At 36.0% G+C, this 19826-nt stretch overlaps 1 protein-coding gene across 4 annotated transcripts in view; it reads left to right on the top strand.

Moving 5' to 3' along the window:
* The window catches only part of atp8b5a (ATPase phospholipid transporting 8B5a), a 34314-nt gene extending 15737 nt beyond the window's left edge, over positions 1-18577 (top strand). For 3 of the 4 annotated variants that reach the window (XM_051893570.1, XM_051893572.1, XM_051893571.1), the window contains exons 5-28: positions 114-212; positions 1176-1237; positions 2145-2217; positions 2365-2435; positions 2635-2717; positions 5924-6082; positions 6344-6432; positions 6774-6961; positions 7561-7769; positions 7932-7978; positions 8056-8221; positions 8317-8505; positions 8586-8701; positions 9035-9199; positions 9670-9781; positions 11200-11305; positions 11561-11702; positions 12629-12812; positions 13560-13783; positions 13900-13983; positions 14758-15003; positions 15103-15241; positions 15728-15858; positions 16779-18577. In XM_051893570.1, coding sequence (XP_051749530.1) covers positions 114-212; positions 1176-1237; positions 2145-2217; positions 2365-2435; positions 2635-2717; positions 5924-6082; positions 6344-6432; positions 6774-6961; positions 7561-7769; positions 7932-7978; positions 8056-8221; positions 8317-8505; positions 8586-8701; positions 9035-9199; positions 9670-9781; positions 11200-11305; positions 11561-11702; positions 12629-12812; positions 13560-13783; positions 13900-13983; positions 14758-15003; positions 15103-15241; positions 15728-15858; positions 16779-17099 — 3405 coding nt within the window. In that variant the 3' untranslated portion in view covers positions 17100-18577. Of the gene's footprint in view, positions 1-113; positions 213-1175; positions 1238-2144; positions 2218-2364; positions 2436-2634; positions 2718-5923; positions 6083-6343; positions 6433-6773; positions 6962-7560; positions 7770-7931; positions 7979-8055; positions 8222-8316; positions 8506-8585; positions 8702-9034; positions 9200-9669; positions 9782-11199; positions 11306-11560; positions 11703-12628; positions 12813-13559; positions 13784-13899; positions 13984-14757; positions 15004-15102; positions 15242-15727; positions 15859-16778 lie in introns of those variants that run through there. The other variant, XM_051893573.1, reaches the window with a different exon arrangement.
* The last annotated feature ends 1249 nt before the right edge of the window (positions 18578-19826 follow it).

The following is a 19826-nucleotide window of genomic DNA, read 5'->3' as shown; positions in this document are numbered from 1 at the left end:
GATGTACTATAGCTACCAGTACGTTTCTGGCATTTGCATTTATTATTTAAATATCACATTCCAGTATTCAAAGCACATTTCTAATGTGTGTGTGTATGTGTGTTGTATTGTAGGTTATTCCTGCTATTTCCTCTCTATCTTGGTTCACCACTGTCGTCCCTCTAGTGTTAGTATTATCAGTGACGGCAGCCAAAGATGCCACCGATGATATTGTAAGTACACACATGTGACTCAATGCAACACACTGAAGATCTATTCATTCTTTGTTCATATTTCTTTAATTTTTCCCCTGCTGACTGGAACTAGCAAGATCTGACTGTGATCTGACTGTTTATGCCAAAGACTGTTTATTAAAGCTTATTGCTCTGTATTCCAGAAGCCCTTAATACTGTTGGTTTATTTTGCTGTGGTTAAAAACATCTAAGACTATATGATAAAGCTACATGATAAGGGGAAAATGAAGGTTATGTCTTCTATGTAAAGCCACGTAGAGCTCCAAAATCCAAAATCCCTCTCTTCATAACTATCACATTGTACTTGGTAAGGAATATAAATTATTTAAATATTGTTGAATTTAGACTACAGTGTGGGACCCCCACTAATTTTTCCAGTCCCCCTGTGATCCAGAGAACCCTCTGCTATATCCCAAATTGAGCTACCTTTGTTTTTCCCATGGTCTGGTTGGAAATAAATGACATTTAGTTCATGAAAATGACAGCTTTTTCTATAATAATCAGTACACATCTAATTTAAATGCCCTTTACTTTGGCACACGGGCATCGTTTAATACATCAAGCGAACTTTCCTCCGAACAGCAGAAACTCGTAAAAAGCAAAAGGTTATGGGTCTGAATTTTGTCAGTGGTAGACTGGAAAATCTGATACAGTGAACAGGAGCCACCTCAGCTACAGCAGGAATACAATAGTCCTTATGTTCCTGCTGAGGGGAGTGGAATTAGGGAATTGCCCCTCCACTCCTCTTTCTCTCCTCGTTCATAAAACTGGGATGAGCCATTTTCTGGACGCAGCAAATCTTTGCATTTAAAGACAGCATATTCTCTTCTTTGTCTTCATATTCATTTATCACATAAGGGTTTCTGTTATCATTTTCTTTTTGCTTTCATATGGTTTCTTGCTCCATTATTTTCCCTCAGTCTTCTTCTTATTTCTTTGCAGAATCGCCACAGAAGTGACAGGAAGGTGAATAACCGTAAGGTGAATGTGCTTATCAATGGAAAGTGAGTGGCTGTCGTGTTTGTTTTAGTCTTAACCCCCCCCCCCCCAAAAAAACACTATAAGGTGCATTTACAGTCAAACCAAAATTTATTCAGACACCTTGAACTTCTTATTCATTAATACAGTTTATTCACTATAGTTTAAAAAAAATGGTAATAAAATATGACAAGATCTCAGAGTTAAACTGTGTCAGAAAAAATTAATCGTAATTATGTCAGATAACACTTAAGCAAAACCAAATTTGTATAAATTTTACTGGTAGTCCACTGTATGAAGAATTTTTGGGTATAATATGTCACAGTTTACTTTATTTTGCTATCCTCACTTACATAAATTAACTATAGTGTCCGGCACTCACTAGTAAAAATATATCAAAAATATCAAAAATGTCTGAATAATTTTTGGTTTGACTGTACCTATCAGGTGATTGGCTCTTTTAAAATAAAGGCAGGACTTCTATTCTACAGCCGCTCTACTGAGTGGTTTTTTTTTTTTTTTTCTATAAATGGTGCTACTTCTCATACTATCTCTGGTTTGATCTGGAATGTTACGAATTTTGAAACAAACACATCAATCACAACAGGATGCAGCTGTACACACATAGAAAGGTTCTTCCTGTTGTTTTGACCTGTGTTCAAGTATTTTGATGACACACACTGAATAACTAATAAAATGATGCCTTTTATTCTGTGCTGTCAGTTTTTAAGCGAGATTTCTGGTGGTCCCTCATCATGTTTAAAGTGTGTCAGAATCAAGCTCAGCAAGAATGTGCATTCATAATTTATGTTGAGTTAAATAGAAACGAATGATGCACACACCCTTAGTGTTGCAACTTGTTGTAATCAGAAGAATGATGTGTTTTATATGCTAGACATCATGCTTTTTTTCCTTCCTTCTCTTTCATAACAGACTGATAAGTGAGAAATGGATGAATGTGCAAGTTGGAGACATCATAAAGTTGGAAAACAACCAGTTTGTCACAGTAATACATTTATGGATTTACATTTATATTACATTTACATGTAATGTAACTTTGATTTAAACTTTAAATCTTTAAGTAAAGATTCAGGATCAGATGTAAATTAATATTGAAATAAAATCACCTTATCTCTCTGTATCCTCATCACAGGCAGATTTGCTCCTGTTGTCTAGCAGCGAACCGCTCAACTTGATCTACATTGAGACTGCAGAGCTGGATGGGTGAGTAACAGAACAAGAAACAACAGAGGGATTGTTGTTGTGGTTTTCATATTTGAAGCTATAATAAATACATTTGTGTTTTTTTTTATGAAGCCGAAATTACTTTGTGAGAAATACACAATGGATTCTTTATTTTTACAGTTGAAGTACTAGCCGCCTGATTTTCTTTGTCGATTTTCTTTGTCATTTTTCCACACAGAGAAACCAACCTGAAGGTTAAACAGGCTCTGACTGTAACGGGAGACATGGGGGACAATTTAGAAGCTTTGGCTGAATTCAATGGTGAGGAAAAAGAGAGAAAGAAAAAATAATTTCTTGCTTGCTCTAGTTAATGACTGTATTTTAGTGCCACTTTAAAATCTAAACAAAAATTTGGCAAAAAAAGTTGGCACAGAAGCACTTCTGAAGTGGCATTTAGGGGTCTTTACACCAACTGTTTAATGTTGCTTAGAGATGGCATAAATTAATTTATGCCACAATTACAACTGTATGTTGGTAACACTTTATTTGAAAGCGTTAGTTCACATAAAAATGAAAATTCTGTCATTAATTACTCACCCTCATGTAGTTCCACACCCGTAAGACCTTCGTTCATCTTCGGAACACAAATTAAGATATTTTTTATAAAAATCCGATGGCTCAGTGAGGCCTGCACTTTCAATGGCCAGAAATCTACTAAAGACATATTTAAAACAGTTCATGTGACTACAGTGGTTCAACCTTAATGTTACAAAGCAACGAGAATACTTTTTGTGCGCCAAAAAAACAAAATAACTTTATTCAACAATATCTAGTGATGGGCGATTTCAAAACACTGCTTCATGAAGCTTCGAAGCTTTATGAATCTTTTGTTTCAAATCAGTGGTTCGGAGTGCGTATCAAACTGCCAAAGTCACGCTCCCCAGTGGTAAACCACTGAAATTTCGAAACGCTTATGACATAACAAAGCCTCATTTACTGAAATCACATGACTTTGGCAGTTTGATACGTGCTCCGAACCACTGATTCGAAACAAAAGATTCATGAAGCAGTGTTTTGAAATCACCCATCACTAGATATTGTTGAATAAAGTTGTTATTTTGTTTTTTTGTGCACAAAAAGTATTCTCGTCTCTTCATAACATTAAGGTTGAACCACTGTAATCACATGAACTGTTTTAAATATATCTTTAGTAGCTTTCTGGGCATTGAAAGTGTTAATTATCTTACTGGCAATGCAGGCCTCACTGAGCCTCCCGATTTTATCAAAAGTATCTTAATTTTTGTTCCGAAGATGAACGAAGGCCTTATGGGTGTAGAACGACATAGGGTTGGGAATCTTGAGAAATTTTCCAGTTCCGGTTCTGCCTAACGATTCTGGTTCCGGTTCCATTAAAATAATTAAACAACTAATAAAAAATAGTAGTAAGGGAAAAATGCACAATACTCGAAGTCCTTTTTGTGTTTATTATTTTTGTAAAATGAATTTAACAGACTGTTAATCTCAACAAATTCGCTAACACTTTACAATAAGGTTCATTAGTTAACATAAGTTAACTACATTAACATGAACTAATAATGAACTGCATTTCTACAGCATTTATTAATCTTTGTTAATGTTAATTTCAACATTTACTAATACATTATTAAATTCAAGAGTTGTATTTGTTAGCATTAGTTAATGCACTGTGAAGTAACATGAACAAACTATGAACGGCTGTATTTTTATTAACTAACAAATATCAAATATCAAATACAGTAACAAATGTATTACTCATGGTTAGTTCATAAATTAACCTTATTGTAAAGTGTTACCACAAATTAGATAAGATGCTTGAACACACATGTAAGATGCAGACAGATGAAACAGAATATTTTTGTAAGTTGGATTCATAAAGACTTGTTTCTGAAAGAATGATTCAGTGATAGACACATTTTTAACAGTAAATTTGTTGCCACCTAGTGGCGTAACAATGCAATCGATACAGTCGATATTTGAAGTCCAATTACTTTCAGAAGGTAATTTATTATACATAAACATCAGCGTTTCTATCTGAATAATAAACTTTTGTATACTTCTGTTATAATTGGAACAGGCCTATTTGTCACACAGAAATAATGATACTGTGCGTTTGAAAAGATTGTTTGTGAAGCTGTTTATATCTACACGACAACTCTCTTTAGATCAACGGCAGCGCGAACGCAGATTTGAATGTCGCGATTTTATTTTTGTCAAAAGTTTAATGTACACGGGCGAATCGTTGACATTTAGGAATTAGATCACGTGGGTGATGAAATCGAGAACACGATCTTTTAAAGCTTTGGGCACCTCTCTCTCTCTCTCTCTCTCTCTCTGTCTCTCTCTCTCTCTCTCTCTCTCTCTGTCTCTGTCTGCATTAAAATCTGACGTATATGAGTAGCGCAAGGGCTTTTCAGTGCATTCATTGCTATAATATTCATGATGTGAGATGTCTCTATTAAAGGATATGCTCTCCGCACTTAACCCACCCATCACACTAGAACCGTTTTCGGAACCGAAACTTAGAAATCTTGCACGGTTCCGGTTCTTTTCAAAAAACACTACCGCTTCCGGATGAGAACCGGTTCTCGGTTACCAACCCTAGACATGAGGGTGAGCAATTAATGACAGAATTTTCATTTTTGGGTGAACTAACCCTTTAATGGGTCCTTGTTGCATGTAACATGTATTAACTATAGTAATAACCATAAATTAGGCATAATTACAATAACTAACTCTAAACTAAACCATAATCCTACCCTAACCTTATAGTAAGTACATGTAGTTAGTTAATATTACTCAGTACTTATATGTATAACTACATGGCAAAAAGGACACATTAAAACAAAGCGTAACCTGTATGTTTTGTGACTAGGTGCTGAGGAAGGTCAGAGCAGGCATAGTTTAGTCTGGCATTTTTGCAGCTTTGCATCATTACACTGAATTTTGAGCAGGCACAGACCAGCCTAATCTTGGCTGTGTAGAGAAGCCTTAATTTTGTGAATACAATTGAAATTATATCCTGAGCAAATGCAGATAAACCCACTTTGAAGATGTGTGCGAGGTTTGTGAGATTTTGTCATTTGTCACAGTTCCTCCATGATCATACTCCTTCCATTTATGGAGAGCCAAAGGGGGAGGGGCATGTCCGAAATCTAACCAGTCAGAGCTGTACAGGGCATGTAAACAGTCACTGACCCCGCCCACTCTGATCATTCTTCCAGCATCTCTCATAGTGGATCCTCATTTTGTTTTGTTAGCTGATAGAAAATAAAAAGCACAAATTTCATCTTTAATTATGTCAGCTCTTTTTCTTTCTAGATAATGTAATGAAATGATAAGCAAATTGACCAAAGACCAGATTTCTGAACTATGCTATTCAAGAAAAAAGTTAACTTCAATGAAACACAACCGAGAACTTTAATGTCTTCTCAACTTCCAAGTCTCTGAGAAATAATATTTTCCTCTGATCTTCTCTGTGCTTTCTTCAGGGGAGGTGTGCTGTGAGCCTCCTAACAACCGTCTGGATCGATTTACAGGCACACTGACATTCGGCACGCAGAAATACTCTCTGGACAACGAGCGAGTCCTGCTCAGGGGCTGCACTCTTAGAAACACAGACTGGTGCTTTGGCCTGGTGCTATTTGCAGGTAATAAATTCCGATAGAAGTCTGGTGTGTGTTCTGGAGCGGTCTGGTGTCCCAGTCCAATTCTTCTTTATTACTACAGAGAATGTGTGATGTATGTTTTTAAGGAGGGAAAATAGTTTGCCAGTCCATAGACTAAACAGACTAGACAAAAACAACCCTTAAATAAATAATCATACTGGATTTATGATTGGATTCATTATAGTAGATTGCATTCCTAAAGGAAAAGTGTTGTGGTTCATTTACAATATCTTGTTTCTTCAGGCCCAGAGACCAAGTTGATGCAAAACTGTGGCAAAAGCACCTTTAAGAGGACAAGCATTGATCGACTCATGAATGTACTGGTGCTCTTTGTAAGTTGAATGTCTAATCTGCAGCTCTCTTTCACATGAAGATTTGCTCCACCTTTATTTCTGTTATTTTCTATAGATACTGTATATTATGTATGTTTCATCTGGAGTAATGGCTGCTGAAAATTCTGCTTTGCCATCACAGGAATAAATAATATTTTAAAATATAATCAAACAGTAGTGGATATAGACAATAGAAAGTAACAGAACAAAGATAGAATGAATAAACAATAAAATATTTATTTAAAAAATTAAAGTCTATATTTGCTCATAATATTGCATGTAGTTGGTTATTGTTTAAGGAGAAGGTTGGTAACAGTTAATCTGTTGTGTTTTCTTTGTAGATTTTTGGGCTTCTGGCTCTGATGTGTATTATTCTGGCTGTCGGAAATGGGATTTGGGAAAACCATGCAGGGTCAAAGTTCAATGCCTTTCTTCCTCGAGAAGAGAACATAGCATTTTCAGCGTTCCTCACTTTCTGGTCCTACATTATAATCCTCAACACTGTGGTGCCCATCTCACTTTATGTTAGGTAGTGTGTGTTCATGTATACTTGTTTGTGTTCTATAAGAAGTAACAATTTTCAGTTATCAAAGTAACCATTTTCAAACAACAAAGTTTCAAAGTAACAATTTTTTTTACATTCAATATTTGGAGAAGTCGAGTCACCTTTTTATATAGCTCTTTAAACAATACAGATTGTTTCAAAGCAGCTTCGCAGTAATAAACAGGAAAATAATGACTCAATTATGCAAACAGAATTCAATTCTGCTCTAAAAAGCAGCTCTAAAAAGACAATAGTAAACATTATTCAGTCATTATTCATTTGAAATCAGTTCAGTGTTGATTCATTTCGGTTCAGTAACTGTGTAAAGTACATCAATTATGAAATGAGTTTATGACTTTTGGGTTTGTACTGTAGTACTTGTAAAATGAAGAAATGATGATGTAAAATGAAGAAATATTCGGCACTATTGTTTGGTCTCTTTTGCCTTGTTGGCTCTAGCGCTTCTGTCTTTTTTCAATTAAACTTTTGTCAGTTTGTCAATTCAAATTACCACGCTGATGCAACAATGTTGCACTAATTTAGAAAAGAATGTCATTTTCATTCTCTGTTATTATTCATTGCAGTATGGAGGTGATTCGGTTAGGCAACAGTTACTACATCAACTGGGACAGGAACATGTATCATGCTCGAACTGGCACGCCAGCTGAGGCTCGAACCACAACACTCAACGAAGAGCTCGGTCAGATCAAATACATCTTTTCAGACAAAACCGGCACGCTCACCCAGAACATCATGACCTTCAACAAATGCTCCATCAACGGGAAATCTTATGGTCAGGACCAATCCCACATGCATGAGTTGTTTATTATATTTATAGGCCTATATTATTTCAACACATTGCCAATGCAGTCATCCTGAGACATAAATCTCCCCTGTCGTGATCAAACAGCCAGATACTGTTTGAACTTAAAAATGTGTTTTCTCTGCCCTACAGGAGATGTTATTGATCACTATAGCGGACAGAGGCTGGAGATCACAGAGGTAAGAAGCAAAGTCTCAAAGAAACACAAGGATTTTTAACAAGTCTGCTGGGTTAATGAGTTCAAGTTTTATAATAGGAAATGACACCAGTGGATTTCTCCTTTAACCGGCTTGCGGACCCAAAATTCCTCTTTTATGATCACAGTCTGGTAGAGGCTGTAAAGCTGGAGCTTCCAGAAGTTCATGCTTTCTTCAGATTACTAGCTCTCTGTCACACTGTTATGGCAGAAGAGAAAAAGGAGGGTGAGTGATTGTGCATAACATGCCTTTCCTTTCAACATACTGTATGTGTACAGTAAACATGAATTGCATTTTCTCTCTTCTGTTTTGCTCTGTAGGTGATCTGGTGTACCAGGCCCAGTCTCCTGACGAGGGCGCTCTGGTCACAGCCGCACGTAATTTCGGCTTTGTGTTCCGCTCGCGCAGCCCTGAGACCGTGACCATAGAGGAGATGGGGATTCAGAGGAGCTATGAGCTGCTAGCCATCCTTGACTTTAACAATGTGCGAAAAAGGATGTCTGTGATTGGTATGGACACTGGCATCGGCTGGCACCAATTTAGTGATTAAGAGGAATCCTTTCTCATATGGTTTGTGGTTTTCTTTCAGTTCGTAATCCAGAAGGCAAACTCTCGCTGTACTGTAAAGGAGCAGACACTATCATATATGAGAGACTACATCCCTCCTGCAGCAAACTGATGGAGGTCACCACAGAACACCTCAATGTGAGTCAACACCAGAGGGCGCTAGTGAGAATACAAAAAGATTGCAAAACAAATATTTGTTTGTCTTTCTCACTATCTCACACACTTTAGACAATACAGCTCTGTTCCAAAACATTGTAAGCTGCCTTGACTTTCTGTCTACTGTCTAAATAAGTAGTAAACAATTCCCAACTCAAATTATAGAATCTCAATAAGCAAGTGAACTCCATAAAAAGCTCTACAGATTTCTTCACAATGAGAATGCCCATTATTCACAGAGTTACATATATACTTTCTTGCCCATTAACTTTATATTTGATGGTGATGGAATCTTTTTTCTCTCTGACTCTATAGGAGTTTGCAGGAGAGGGGTTGAGGACACTTGTTCTAGCATATAAGGATTTGGATGAGGAATATTTTTCAGAGTGGAAACAGCGCCACCATGAGTCCAGTGTGTCGCTGGAGGACCGGGAAGAGAAACTGGACAAACTATATGAGGAGATAGAGAAAGATATGATGGTATACACACTATACTAAATATATCCAGCACCATCCTTTTGTATATATATCAAAATATCAAGTGACTAGCTTATCATATAAATTATTAAAATATGTGATAAAAAAGTAATATTAAAACTTAAAATATGTGATATGATAAGTGGCATTTTCATTATTTATTTTATTTTTGTCCTAATAATGAAAAGCGTTTTTCTTAGATTATTTTGCTAATATTTACTTTTTAATCATATAAATCACAGTAAATGTAAATATTATGTTGGACATTTGCCTGCCCCTTTTGGGCTTTCGGTCTGTGCACACATAACATTCACTATAGCCGTTTGGTTTTGTTTAACAGAACAATTTTTTTCCCAGCACCATTAGAGGTTATAGTCTGATGCTCTGTTTAATTCACCCTTTATATTAGCTATTTCTTAGAATGTGAGGCTAAAGTGCTTGTCATCTCTTCTTCATCTTGTCCTTTTTTGTAGTTAATTGGGGCCACAGCCATAGAAGATAAACTTCAGGATGGAGTTGCTCAGACCATTGAACAGCTGGCCAAAGCAGAAATCAAAATCTGGGTGCTCACCGGGGACAAGCAAGGTGCTTCATTATTTAATTCTAAAATTCACCCATTTCTTTCTGCTATTTGTGACCCCTTTTCATATCCCCAGTGTTATTTGGAAAATTGGAGTTTACTGACATGATTAAAGTAAACCTAAGTCTTTTACTGTAGCCTACTTTGCATGTCATGAATGCATTAAAGGGTTAGTTCACCCAAAAATGAAAATTATCCCATGATTTACTCACCCTCAAGCCATCCTAGGTGTATATGACTTTCTTCTTTCAGATGAACACAATCAGAGATATATTTAACAATATCCTTAGTCCTCCAAGGTTTGTAATGGTTGTGAATGGGGGGACCTTGTTTGGAAGTAAAAAATAATGCATCCATCCATAAAAAAAGTAATCCATGCGACTCCAGTGGGTTAATAAAGGCCTTCTGAAGTGAAGCGATGCGATGCATTTTTTTGTAAGAAAAATATCCATATTTAAAACTATAAATTCAAATAACAAGCTTCCGGCGGACGACCGTACACAGAATGTGCAAGTCGACTTGTGCCAAATTAGTTATCATCTGACGCAATGTATGACGCAGGATGTAGGAGTATTGTAAGCTTAGACGCTTCTCACGGTTTAAACAAATAGGGCTGTGCAACAAATTTAAGCTTCCCTTATATCAAAATCCTCCGAAATTTCTCTTTAAAAGTTATTGTTTTATATTTATAATCCGTGACTGGTGATTCATTTTGATCTCTCCTCTGTGCCTCTGCGTTCATCATTATGTTGTGCGTCGGGTCAAAGGATACTCTTCCACCGCAAGTCGACTTACGCATTCTGCGTACGGTTATCCGCCGGAAGCTAGTTATTTGAATTTATAAAGTTTTAAATATGGATATTTTTCTTACAAAAACACATCGTTTCGCTTCAGAAGGCCTTTATTAACCTACTGGAGTCGTATGGATGACTTTTTTTTTTTTTTTATGGATGGATGCATTATTTTTGGCTTCAAAATGCGGCCCCCCCATTTACAACCATTATAAACCTTGGAGGACTAAGAATATTTTTTAAATATATCTCTGATTGTGTTCATCTGAAAGAAGATAGTCATATACACCTAGGATGGCTTGAGGGTGAGTAAATCATGGGATCATTTATTTTTGGGTGAACTATCCCTTTAAGAAACACAATCTCTTCACGAAGACTATTTTAGACTTAAACTCAAACTTCTCTGTTTTGCATTATGAAAGTGCAGTGATTCAATTATGTAATGTAATGAGGTCAGTGCTTGTGCCATTTATAATCTTTATGTAATGTAATGATTACCCACCATGTGTATGTGCTCTTGTGTTCATGTTTGGCAGGATTGTTAATTAAGTTCCTTTAATGATAAATTACCAAAAGCCTCTCTGAAAACTTTAATAAAACAGTTTCCTGTACTATCGGTCTTTCTCTAACAGAGACCGCTGAGAACATCGGCTACTCGTGTAACCTGCTGAGGGAGGAGATGAACGACGTGTTTATTGTTGCATCTAACTCACCGGAGGAGGTCAGACGGGAGCTGAGGTAATATACTCCATGCAGATGACATCATATGTGTCATGTCCTGAAACACATGGGCGAAGGCAACATTCCTTATTTTGGTGGGACTTCAAAAAAGGGTGTTCTAGGGAAATTTAAATGATCTCAATGGAATTTCATATCCCAAATTTAGCCTTTGAAAGCATAATTTCTTCCTTCATTCCTTCTTTTGTTTTTAGACATTTGTGTTTTTGACATTGTTTTTCTCATAGTTATGTTTATATTGTCTCTTTTGAACAGGGATGCCCGACTAAAGATGTCTCCTGATACTGAACAAGATAAATTTCTTATTCCTGAGATTATCCTGGGTAATACACCTAAAGTGGTTCAGGATGAAAACGTAAACGGAGAGTACGGACTGGTGATAAATGGACACAGTCTGGTGAGAAACACTGTCTCTTTCCCTCCTCTATACATCAGTCTAATGTCCTAATGTGATGCTGCTCTTGGCACTTAGATGAGCGTGAATGCCCAGAGTTAAGCCATCTCATTTCCTGTATTTATGTATATGAATGTTACAACAAAATATCTGAGTAACTTTTTTAAATCAGTAAAGCTTTGTTTAGTAAAGTTACTTTGTTTTCCCATTTATTGACTGACACCTAACGTGACGGTTCCTATAGTTCTAGACTAAGTGTTAGCAGACATTTACTCATCTCACTTGCACAAAAACAGATTCAGTATTCCTCAAAACGAATAAAAACACTGAAATGCAAACTCAGAATATTACTCAAACCTGCACTAATTAAATATGTTAAATAATGCAAATATACTTTATTTAAAGGTGCAATGTGTAAAATTTGGGAGGATCTATTAACAGAAATGCAATATAATATACATAACTATTTTTTCAGTGGTACATAAAGACCTCACATAATAACCGTTATGTTTTTATTACCTTAGAATGAGCCATTTCTATCTCATACACCGCGGGTCCCCCCCTCCATGTCAAGTCGCCATTATGCACAGGCTAATTAAGTAATTTTACTTTATTAGCCTGTTGACCTTTGATGATCCAGTTCAACCATACCAATAAGTAAAAATGACTTTAGTTAAACATCACATTTTTTGTTTTTATTGCTGCGATCTCTATTGTACAGGCGTGAATTTGCGTTTTATTCAGTCTGAGGCTTATTCATTTTACTTTTGGAGGGAAAGGGTCTTTACATTTGCCAAAAATAGAGCTTTTTTTTTTTTTTTTTTGGGAGTAACATAACATTGTAACATTACTTTTTAAAGTAACTTTCCCCAACACAGTGTTACTGTCTAACACTGTAATGTAATTGTCTGGGATCTTTGTGTTTGTAGGCGTTTGCTCTGGAGAGCAACATGGAGCTGGAGTTTTTGCGGACGGCGTGCATGTGCAAGACGGTCATCTGCTGTCGGGTGACTCCTCTGCAGAAAGCTCAGGTGGTGGAGCTCGTCAAGAAATATAAGAAAGCGGTCACTCTAGCCATAGGAGACGGAGCCAATGATGTTAGCATGATTAAAGGTGAATTCAGCATTACAGCAATATGGATGTATAATAAAAAACATCCTTAGGAACTTCTTTGAGTTGTTTTATTATACAAAATGGCGTTTTAGACAGAATGTGAAAATAATTTAAATGTTTCTGTGGGTATTAAATCAGAATTAAAGTTTGTAAGTTCCTTGTTAGTAGCATTGCAGTGTTCAGTATTATTTATATACTATTAGTATTTATAAATATTTTGAATTAGTTTTTATTTTTGTATTTTCAGTTTTTTTTTTTTTTATGTTTGTCTTTGTAATTTTTATTAGTTTTTAAAATGTATATTTCTATATTTTTTTTTCTTTCAGTTTGTTTTAGCACTTCAGTTTAAACTTATTCAGTTATTTTCAGTTATTTTTGTTTATTTTCTTAATGTAAGTTTTTATTCTTGTAATATTTACATTTTCTTTTATTTCAGCTTTCAATTACAGAAAACGATTTTTAATAGTTTAACGACACTGTAGCGTTGAGACCATCTCTATGCTAGTGTACTATTAAAAGTACTTTAGCAGATATTATTTATTTATATATTTGTTATGTGTCCAATAAAATGTTCTCTAGAAGAATGTCCTCTCAAATTATGTAAATTATATGCCTCCAGCAAGTAGTAATAAATAATGGTTAATGATTCTTCAGCTGGTTGCAAAAGATATGTATTGAATGTTTAAGCTTTATTTTTAATTTAATTATATTTTTATTAATCTTATTGTCTTTATGCTCTCTCTGCAGCGGCTCATATCGGTGTGGGTATCAGCGGTCAGGAGGGGATGCAGGCAGTACTGTCTAGTGACTTTTCTTTTGCTCAGTTCCGTTTCCTGCAGCGCCTCCTGCTGGTACATGGGCGCTGGTCATACCTGCGCATGTGCAAGTTCCTGCGTTACTTCTTCTATAAGAACTTCACCTTTACCTTTGTGCACTTCTGGTACGCATTTTTTTGCGGATTTTCTGCTCAGGTGAGCCAATCACAACAAAGCTGAAACAGTTCTTCTTTCTGTGCAATTACCCTCGCAAAAACTTTGCTTAATATAAACATATATAAATCTTTCTTGATTCTTGCATCTCTTTCTAGACAGTATATGATGAAGGCTTCATCACTTTGTATAATTTGGTATACACTGCCCTGCCTGTTCTGGGAATGAGTCTGTTTGACCAGGTAGGATATGTGTGTGTGCTATATGCATAAGAATGGTCCTTCATTGGTCAAAATTGGGTTATATCAGTCTTGTCAAGTCACATTTATTTATACACCGCTTTATATAATACAGATTGTTTCAAAGCAGCTTTACAGTGATAAACAGGAAAATAATGATTCAATGATGAAAACAGAATTCAGTTCAAGACAATAGTAAACAGTCATTATTCAGTTGAAATCAGTTCAGTATTGATTCAGTTTGGTTCAGTAACTGTGTAAAGTACATTCATTATGAAATTAGTTCAATTCAGCTATAAAGCAGTTCCATCATCCAGCTAAGTTGAGTTCTCATCCAATAGTGTCAGTGCAGTGAAATCGGTAATATTGCTGAATATTGAGTGTCATGTAAATGTATTAACCTGATTTCCATAACCAATTTTAAACCAAGCTGTTTTATATGGCTGGTGTATATCTATATTAATCAAAATTTGGGTCATGGAAAATGCACCATAAATGGGAATTTATTTATATCTGTGTATGTCCAAACAAATGCAATTCTGATTGATATTGCATTCAGACAGTTCTGAAGGAACATATTTTTGGAGCAAGGAGTGGACTTTTTTCATATTAACCTTCAACAAACAATAAAATATGTCACTTTGCCATGCTCTTGTGTGTTATTAAGGAGATGAATGAGACCTTGTATCATTTCAATGATATATTAATGGCTAGAAATGGCTAGAATATTTCATTACAATGAAATATTACTTAATATTGTTTTTTATGTTTCTACAGGATGTGAATGCTGGCTGGAGTCTCGAGTTCCCTCAGCTGTATGTGCCCGGGCAGTTGAGCCAGTACTTCAGTAAACGTGCTTTCATGATGTGTGCACTTCACAGCTGTTACAGCTCTCTGGTGCTGTTCTTTGTGCCTTACTATGCCGTATATGACACAGTGAGAGACGATGGACGAGATGGTGCAGACTATCAGTCGTTCGCTCTGATTACTCAAACCTGCCTCACCGTCACTGTGTGTGTACAGGTCAGTTTAACCTTGCATTGCAGGTGCGTGTGTTATTAATTTGATTGAATGTTTCGTTTTCACTAATTTCAAATCATTTCTGCTCTATCTTCCCTATAGTTGGGGCTGGACCTCTCATATTGGACTGTTGTTAACCATCTCTTCGTTTGGGGAAGTTTAGGAATGTTCTTTATATTGACATTCGCTATGTATACCGATGGACTTTTCCGGTTACGTCCATCTTCTTTTGCATTTGTTGGTAAGAAGGATCATCTCCATACATTTTTTATTTTTGACTCATCATTGGGTTCAGACAGTCAAAAAGAGATTGTCACAAAAAGGCAAAATAACCATATAGTATATATACGTACATATATATGGTTATTTTGCATTTTTATTTTTTGCATATATATATATATATATATATATATAATATGTCAAACCAAAAATTATTCAGACACTAAACGCAATTTTTTTTTTTTTTTACTAGTGGGTGCAGGACACTATAGTTCATTTATAAATATATAAACTAGCTTAAATCTGTGAAATAAATTGTATAAAGTTATTTTACTAGATTTAGCTATTTTTACTATTACTATTTACTTTTTTTTTTGTTACTATACTAACTATATACTGTATTTTGAAATGTGTTGAAATATTACATGCTGTTTTGCATACAAATTTTTAAGAAAACTGTATAGTAGTGTGAATAGAGTGCATACTGTGTGTTTGTTGTGTTTTACAGGAACTGCCCGGAATTGTCTCAACCAGTCCAACGTGTGGCTGACTGTTGCATTGACAGCTCTACTGTGTGTGTTGCCTGTGTTTGCTTATCGGTTCCTCTACACCCAGATCTGTCCTACAATCAATGACAAGGTATAGAGTTACTTCACTCTACATCACATTATTGATCTTCAACATACTGTAACACGCACTTCTGTTTACTTACAGAATTACATTGTTACTCCAACTATTTGTATGTATAATTCACTTTTCAGCTAATTTTTCACTCAATTTGCACATTGGCATATTCTGAATATTCAGTGATTGACTATGTTTGCATGCACATCAAATTCCATTTAAGTTCTATATTCAGGTTTCAGCCATATTCCAAATATGATGTTTTTATATGTACAGACATCATTCCTGTACACATGTTTGTTGCAAGTTTGCCGGTCTACAAATGCACGTTTCCTTCCCTGCTGTTATTTCTCGAGATATTCAAGATGCTGCCATACAGTATGCTCTCTTAATAGTTTTATCACTATTTGTTACATGATAATTTAATTAGGACTAACAATTCTTAGCTTCATAAGTGCCTGATAAAACCACAAAATGGTCGTTCTCTCTCTAGAAATGCATTGATTTTTCATTTATATCTTAATGTTGCAAGATAAAATGTTTTTTTCCTCATTTTGTTCTGCAGATAAAAAATTAAAAAAAAAACATTTTTTAATTCAGAATAGTGAATTTCTGCAGAATGCAGTGATTGTCTCTCAAGGAATGAGGCAATCGGATTGCAGTGTGTACATGACTCAGCACTTGACTCAGTACTAACTGTAATTTTGCCAAGTTCTGTTTAATACTGGAGTATTGATGTGCATGTAAATGTAGTCATTGTGAGTAGCTGAATGAGAGAGGAAGACAGAACGAGAGGAATTATGCAATATGTACATTATAGTGTAAATTGTGGTAGTATAATGAGTAATAGAGTATAAAAAGTGTCTCAGTGTTTGATGAAATGGATGGACAAACAATGAACAAATGAATATTTCCTTCTTGGTTGTTAAATACAGGTGAGGTATAAGGTGTATAAGATGAAGGAGCCCGCTCCTCGCCCGCGGCGCGCCAGGCTCACCCGCAGGAGCACACGACGATCTGGTTACGCCTTCTCTCACGCCCAAGGTTATGGTGACCTTGTGACCTCTCGCAGATTCCTGCGGCGGCCTGCACCCGCTCGTTCCACGGGCTTCACTCCCACAGGACGCTCTCCGGGGTTTAAGCCTACAGGTCGGTCTGCGGGGTACAGCCCGGTCGGGCAAGAACAGAACCCCAAACAGAAAGTAGAACCCACGTCACTGCAGATGTTCCGTGCTGTTAAAGACTCTTCCTTTTGAGGGTGCAGCTTTTCATTCAGAGCTAGAACCAAAACCTTAAACACCGTTTACAGGATTTGAACTCTTGAGGACCATTTCACAGCTGCTGTTTTTTGTTGATATGTATAGCAGTGTTGACACACACTAAGAACAATGATTCCTAAATGTACGAAATCTTGTGTGCATAGACACACTTGTTACTTAAAATGCATGTGTGGTCTACAGCAAGAACAAACTGAAATACCCATCATGCTGAAGGACAGCAAGTACTGTCATCACTACTATGGGAATGATATACATACTGGACTGTAAGAGAACAGAAAACAATGAAAGCACACCACAGTGATGTCACAGAGGAAGTCGAAAAGGAGTGATCTAGACTGCCCAAAACACTGTTTCCTGTTCTTTTCCTCTACCAGGTACTATGTCCACTACTGCCTATTGACATCCTGAGTTCAATATACACCATACTTTTGTCATATCATATTTTTTATCCTTTATTTTATTTCCTGAGGTCCATTTATACTGCTTATTAAAAAATTTTTACACCAGAACAGTCATAATTTAGTTTCTCGTGACCATTTTCCTCCCTCTCTCTGACCTTTTATAATTAAACAGCTCTTTTTTTTGCTACTGTACCTTTTAAGAGCTCTGTAATAAGGGCCGCCTTAGCATGGGAAATGAATAAAATCCGGCCCTCAAATAGTTAAGATTGGACTGACGTGATCAAGGACCTTGTTAAAAATAAACGTCAGACGCTCTTTACTAATTTTGGGATCCGCTGGAAGTCGATGCAGAGTAACACATGCTATGGTAACTAACAGCCAGAAAAAGCACAATGTCACAAAGGCTTAACACATCTTTCAACCTTTACCAACTTGTTACCAGCTACAATAACCATATCTTATTTATCTGGTGTTTAGGAATAGTAGTATCCCACTTCCTCCTCATTATTTCACTGTGACTAGGCAGTCCAAGCTGCTGAACAGGTGTTTATTGTTGGTAAATATATATATATATATATTTTTTTTTTTTTTTTTTTTTTTGTGTATTCATCACTTTGACATTATAAAAAACAAGAGCTTTTTTGAGAAGGACAGGAGTTTTGACTTCTGGAAGTATGTTTACAACATTCTTTTATTTCAAAAGATAAAGGAACTTTTTTTTTTTTTTTTTTTTTCAGAGCTGAAACGAAAACACAAATCATAGTATTACATACCTGTAGAGTGCCATGCATATGACTTTGACTTTAAAAAAAAAAAAATCAGTGTTAGCACAAGGAATCTACTTTTTAATTACAGTTCGTTCATATGGTTTGGGATCATTGTACAATTATTTTTTATACGTGTATTTTCAATACAGGAAAGAAACTTCAGAATTCAGCTTAACTCTGTAAACTAATATATATCATATCCATAAACTAATTGTACTGTACTATGCAAATCCTTCTGTACAAGCAACAAAATATTTTATACAAATAAAATGCATTTTACACTTTTTTTAAATATACACATTTGTATGTTAAAAGTTCACCCCAAAATGAATATTCTGCCATTAATTATTCACCCTCATGGCATTCCAACCCACATGACTTTTTTTTTAAAGTAATATTCTGGCCACTTTGCAATATAATGAAGTGAATGAGAACTGAGGCTGTCAATCTTTGAAAAAGATCATAAAGCACCATAGAAGGATCATAAGTGTTTTGACTCCTTTACTGTATTTATTATAAGTCTTCTAAAGCCATAACTTTGTGTTTTAAGTTATCGACTGATAAGCTTCCGCTGATGTGGGTTGTTAAAGGAATAGTTCACCCAAAAATGAAAATTGTCCCATGATTTACTCACCCTCAAGCCATACTAGGTGTATATGACTATCTTCTTTCTGATGAACACAATCAGAGTTATATTAAAAAATATTCTGGCTCTTCCCAGCTTTATAATGGTAGTGAATGGGGTTTTGAGATTTTGAAGCCCAAAAAAAGTGCATCCATCCATCATAAAAGTAATTCACATGGCTCCAGGGGGTTAATAACGGCCTTCTGAAGTGAAGCAATGGGTTTTTGGCCGTATGCAAGTCGAGTTTTGGTGGAAGAGTGATCTCTGACCTGACGTTTGACGAAGGATGTAGTAGCGTAAGCTTTGGTGAGCGTAGACGCCTCTTACAGTTCAAACAAATAGGGCTGGGCAACAAACTCAAGCTTCTCTTCTCTTATATTGAAATCCTCCAACATTTCTCTTTAAAATTCTCATTTTAGACTTCTAATTTGTGACCGGTGTTTTCTATTGCTCTATCCTCTGTGTTTCCGCATTCGTCAATACGTCATGCGTCAGGTCAGAGGTCACTCTTCCGTCGGAACTAGACATGTGTATGGCCGTTGCCAGAAGTTAGTTATTATAGTTTATAAAGTTTTAAATATGGATATTTTTCTTACACAAACGCATCGTTTCATTTCAGAAGGCCTTTATTAACCCCGGAGCTGTATGGATTTCTTTTATGATGGATGGATCATGGATGCACTTTTTTGGGCTTCAAAATATTGAGCCCAATTATAAAGCTTGGATGAGCCAGGATATTTTTTAATATAATTCCGATTGTGTTAGTCTGAAAGAAGATGGTCTTATACACCTGGGATTGCTTGAGGGTGAGTAAATCATGGGATAATTTTCATTTTTGGGTGAACTATCCCTTAATCCACTGCGACCACTTTCTGTTCCACTGAAGAAAGTCAGTCATGTGGAACAACAT

Source organism: Ctenopharyngodon idella, chromosome 5 (assembly GCF_019924925.1).
Source record: "Ctenopharyngodon idella isolate HZGC_01 chromosome 5, HZGC01, whole genome shotgun sequence".
NCBI classification, from domain to species: Eukaryota; Metazoa; Chordata; class Actinopteri; order Cypriniformes; family Xenocyprididae; genus Ctenopharyngodon; species Ctenopharyngodon idella.
The sequence above is the reverse complement of the archived record's forward strand: the minus strand, read 5'-3'. Positions and strand labels throughout refer to the sequence as shown.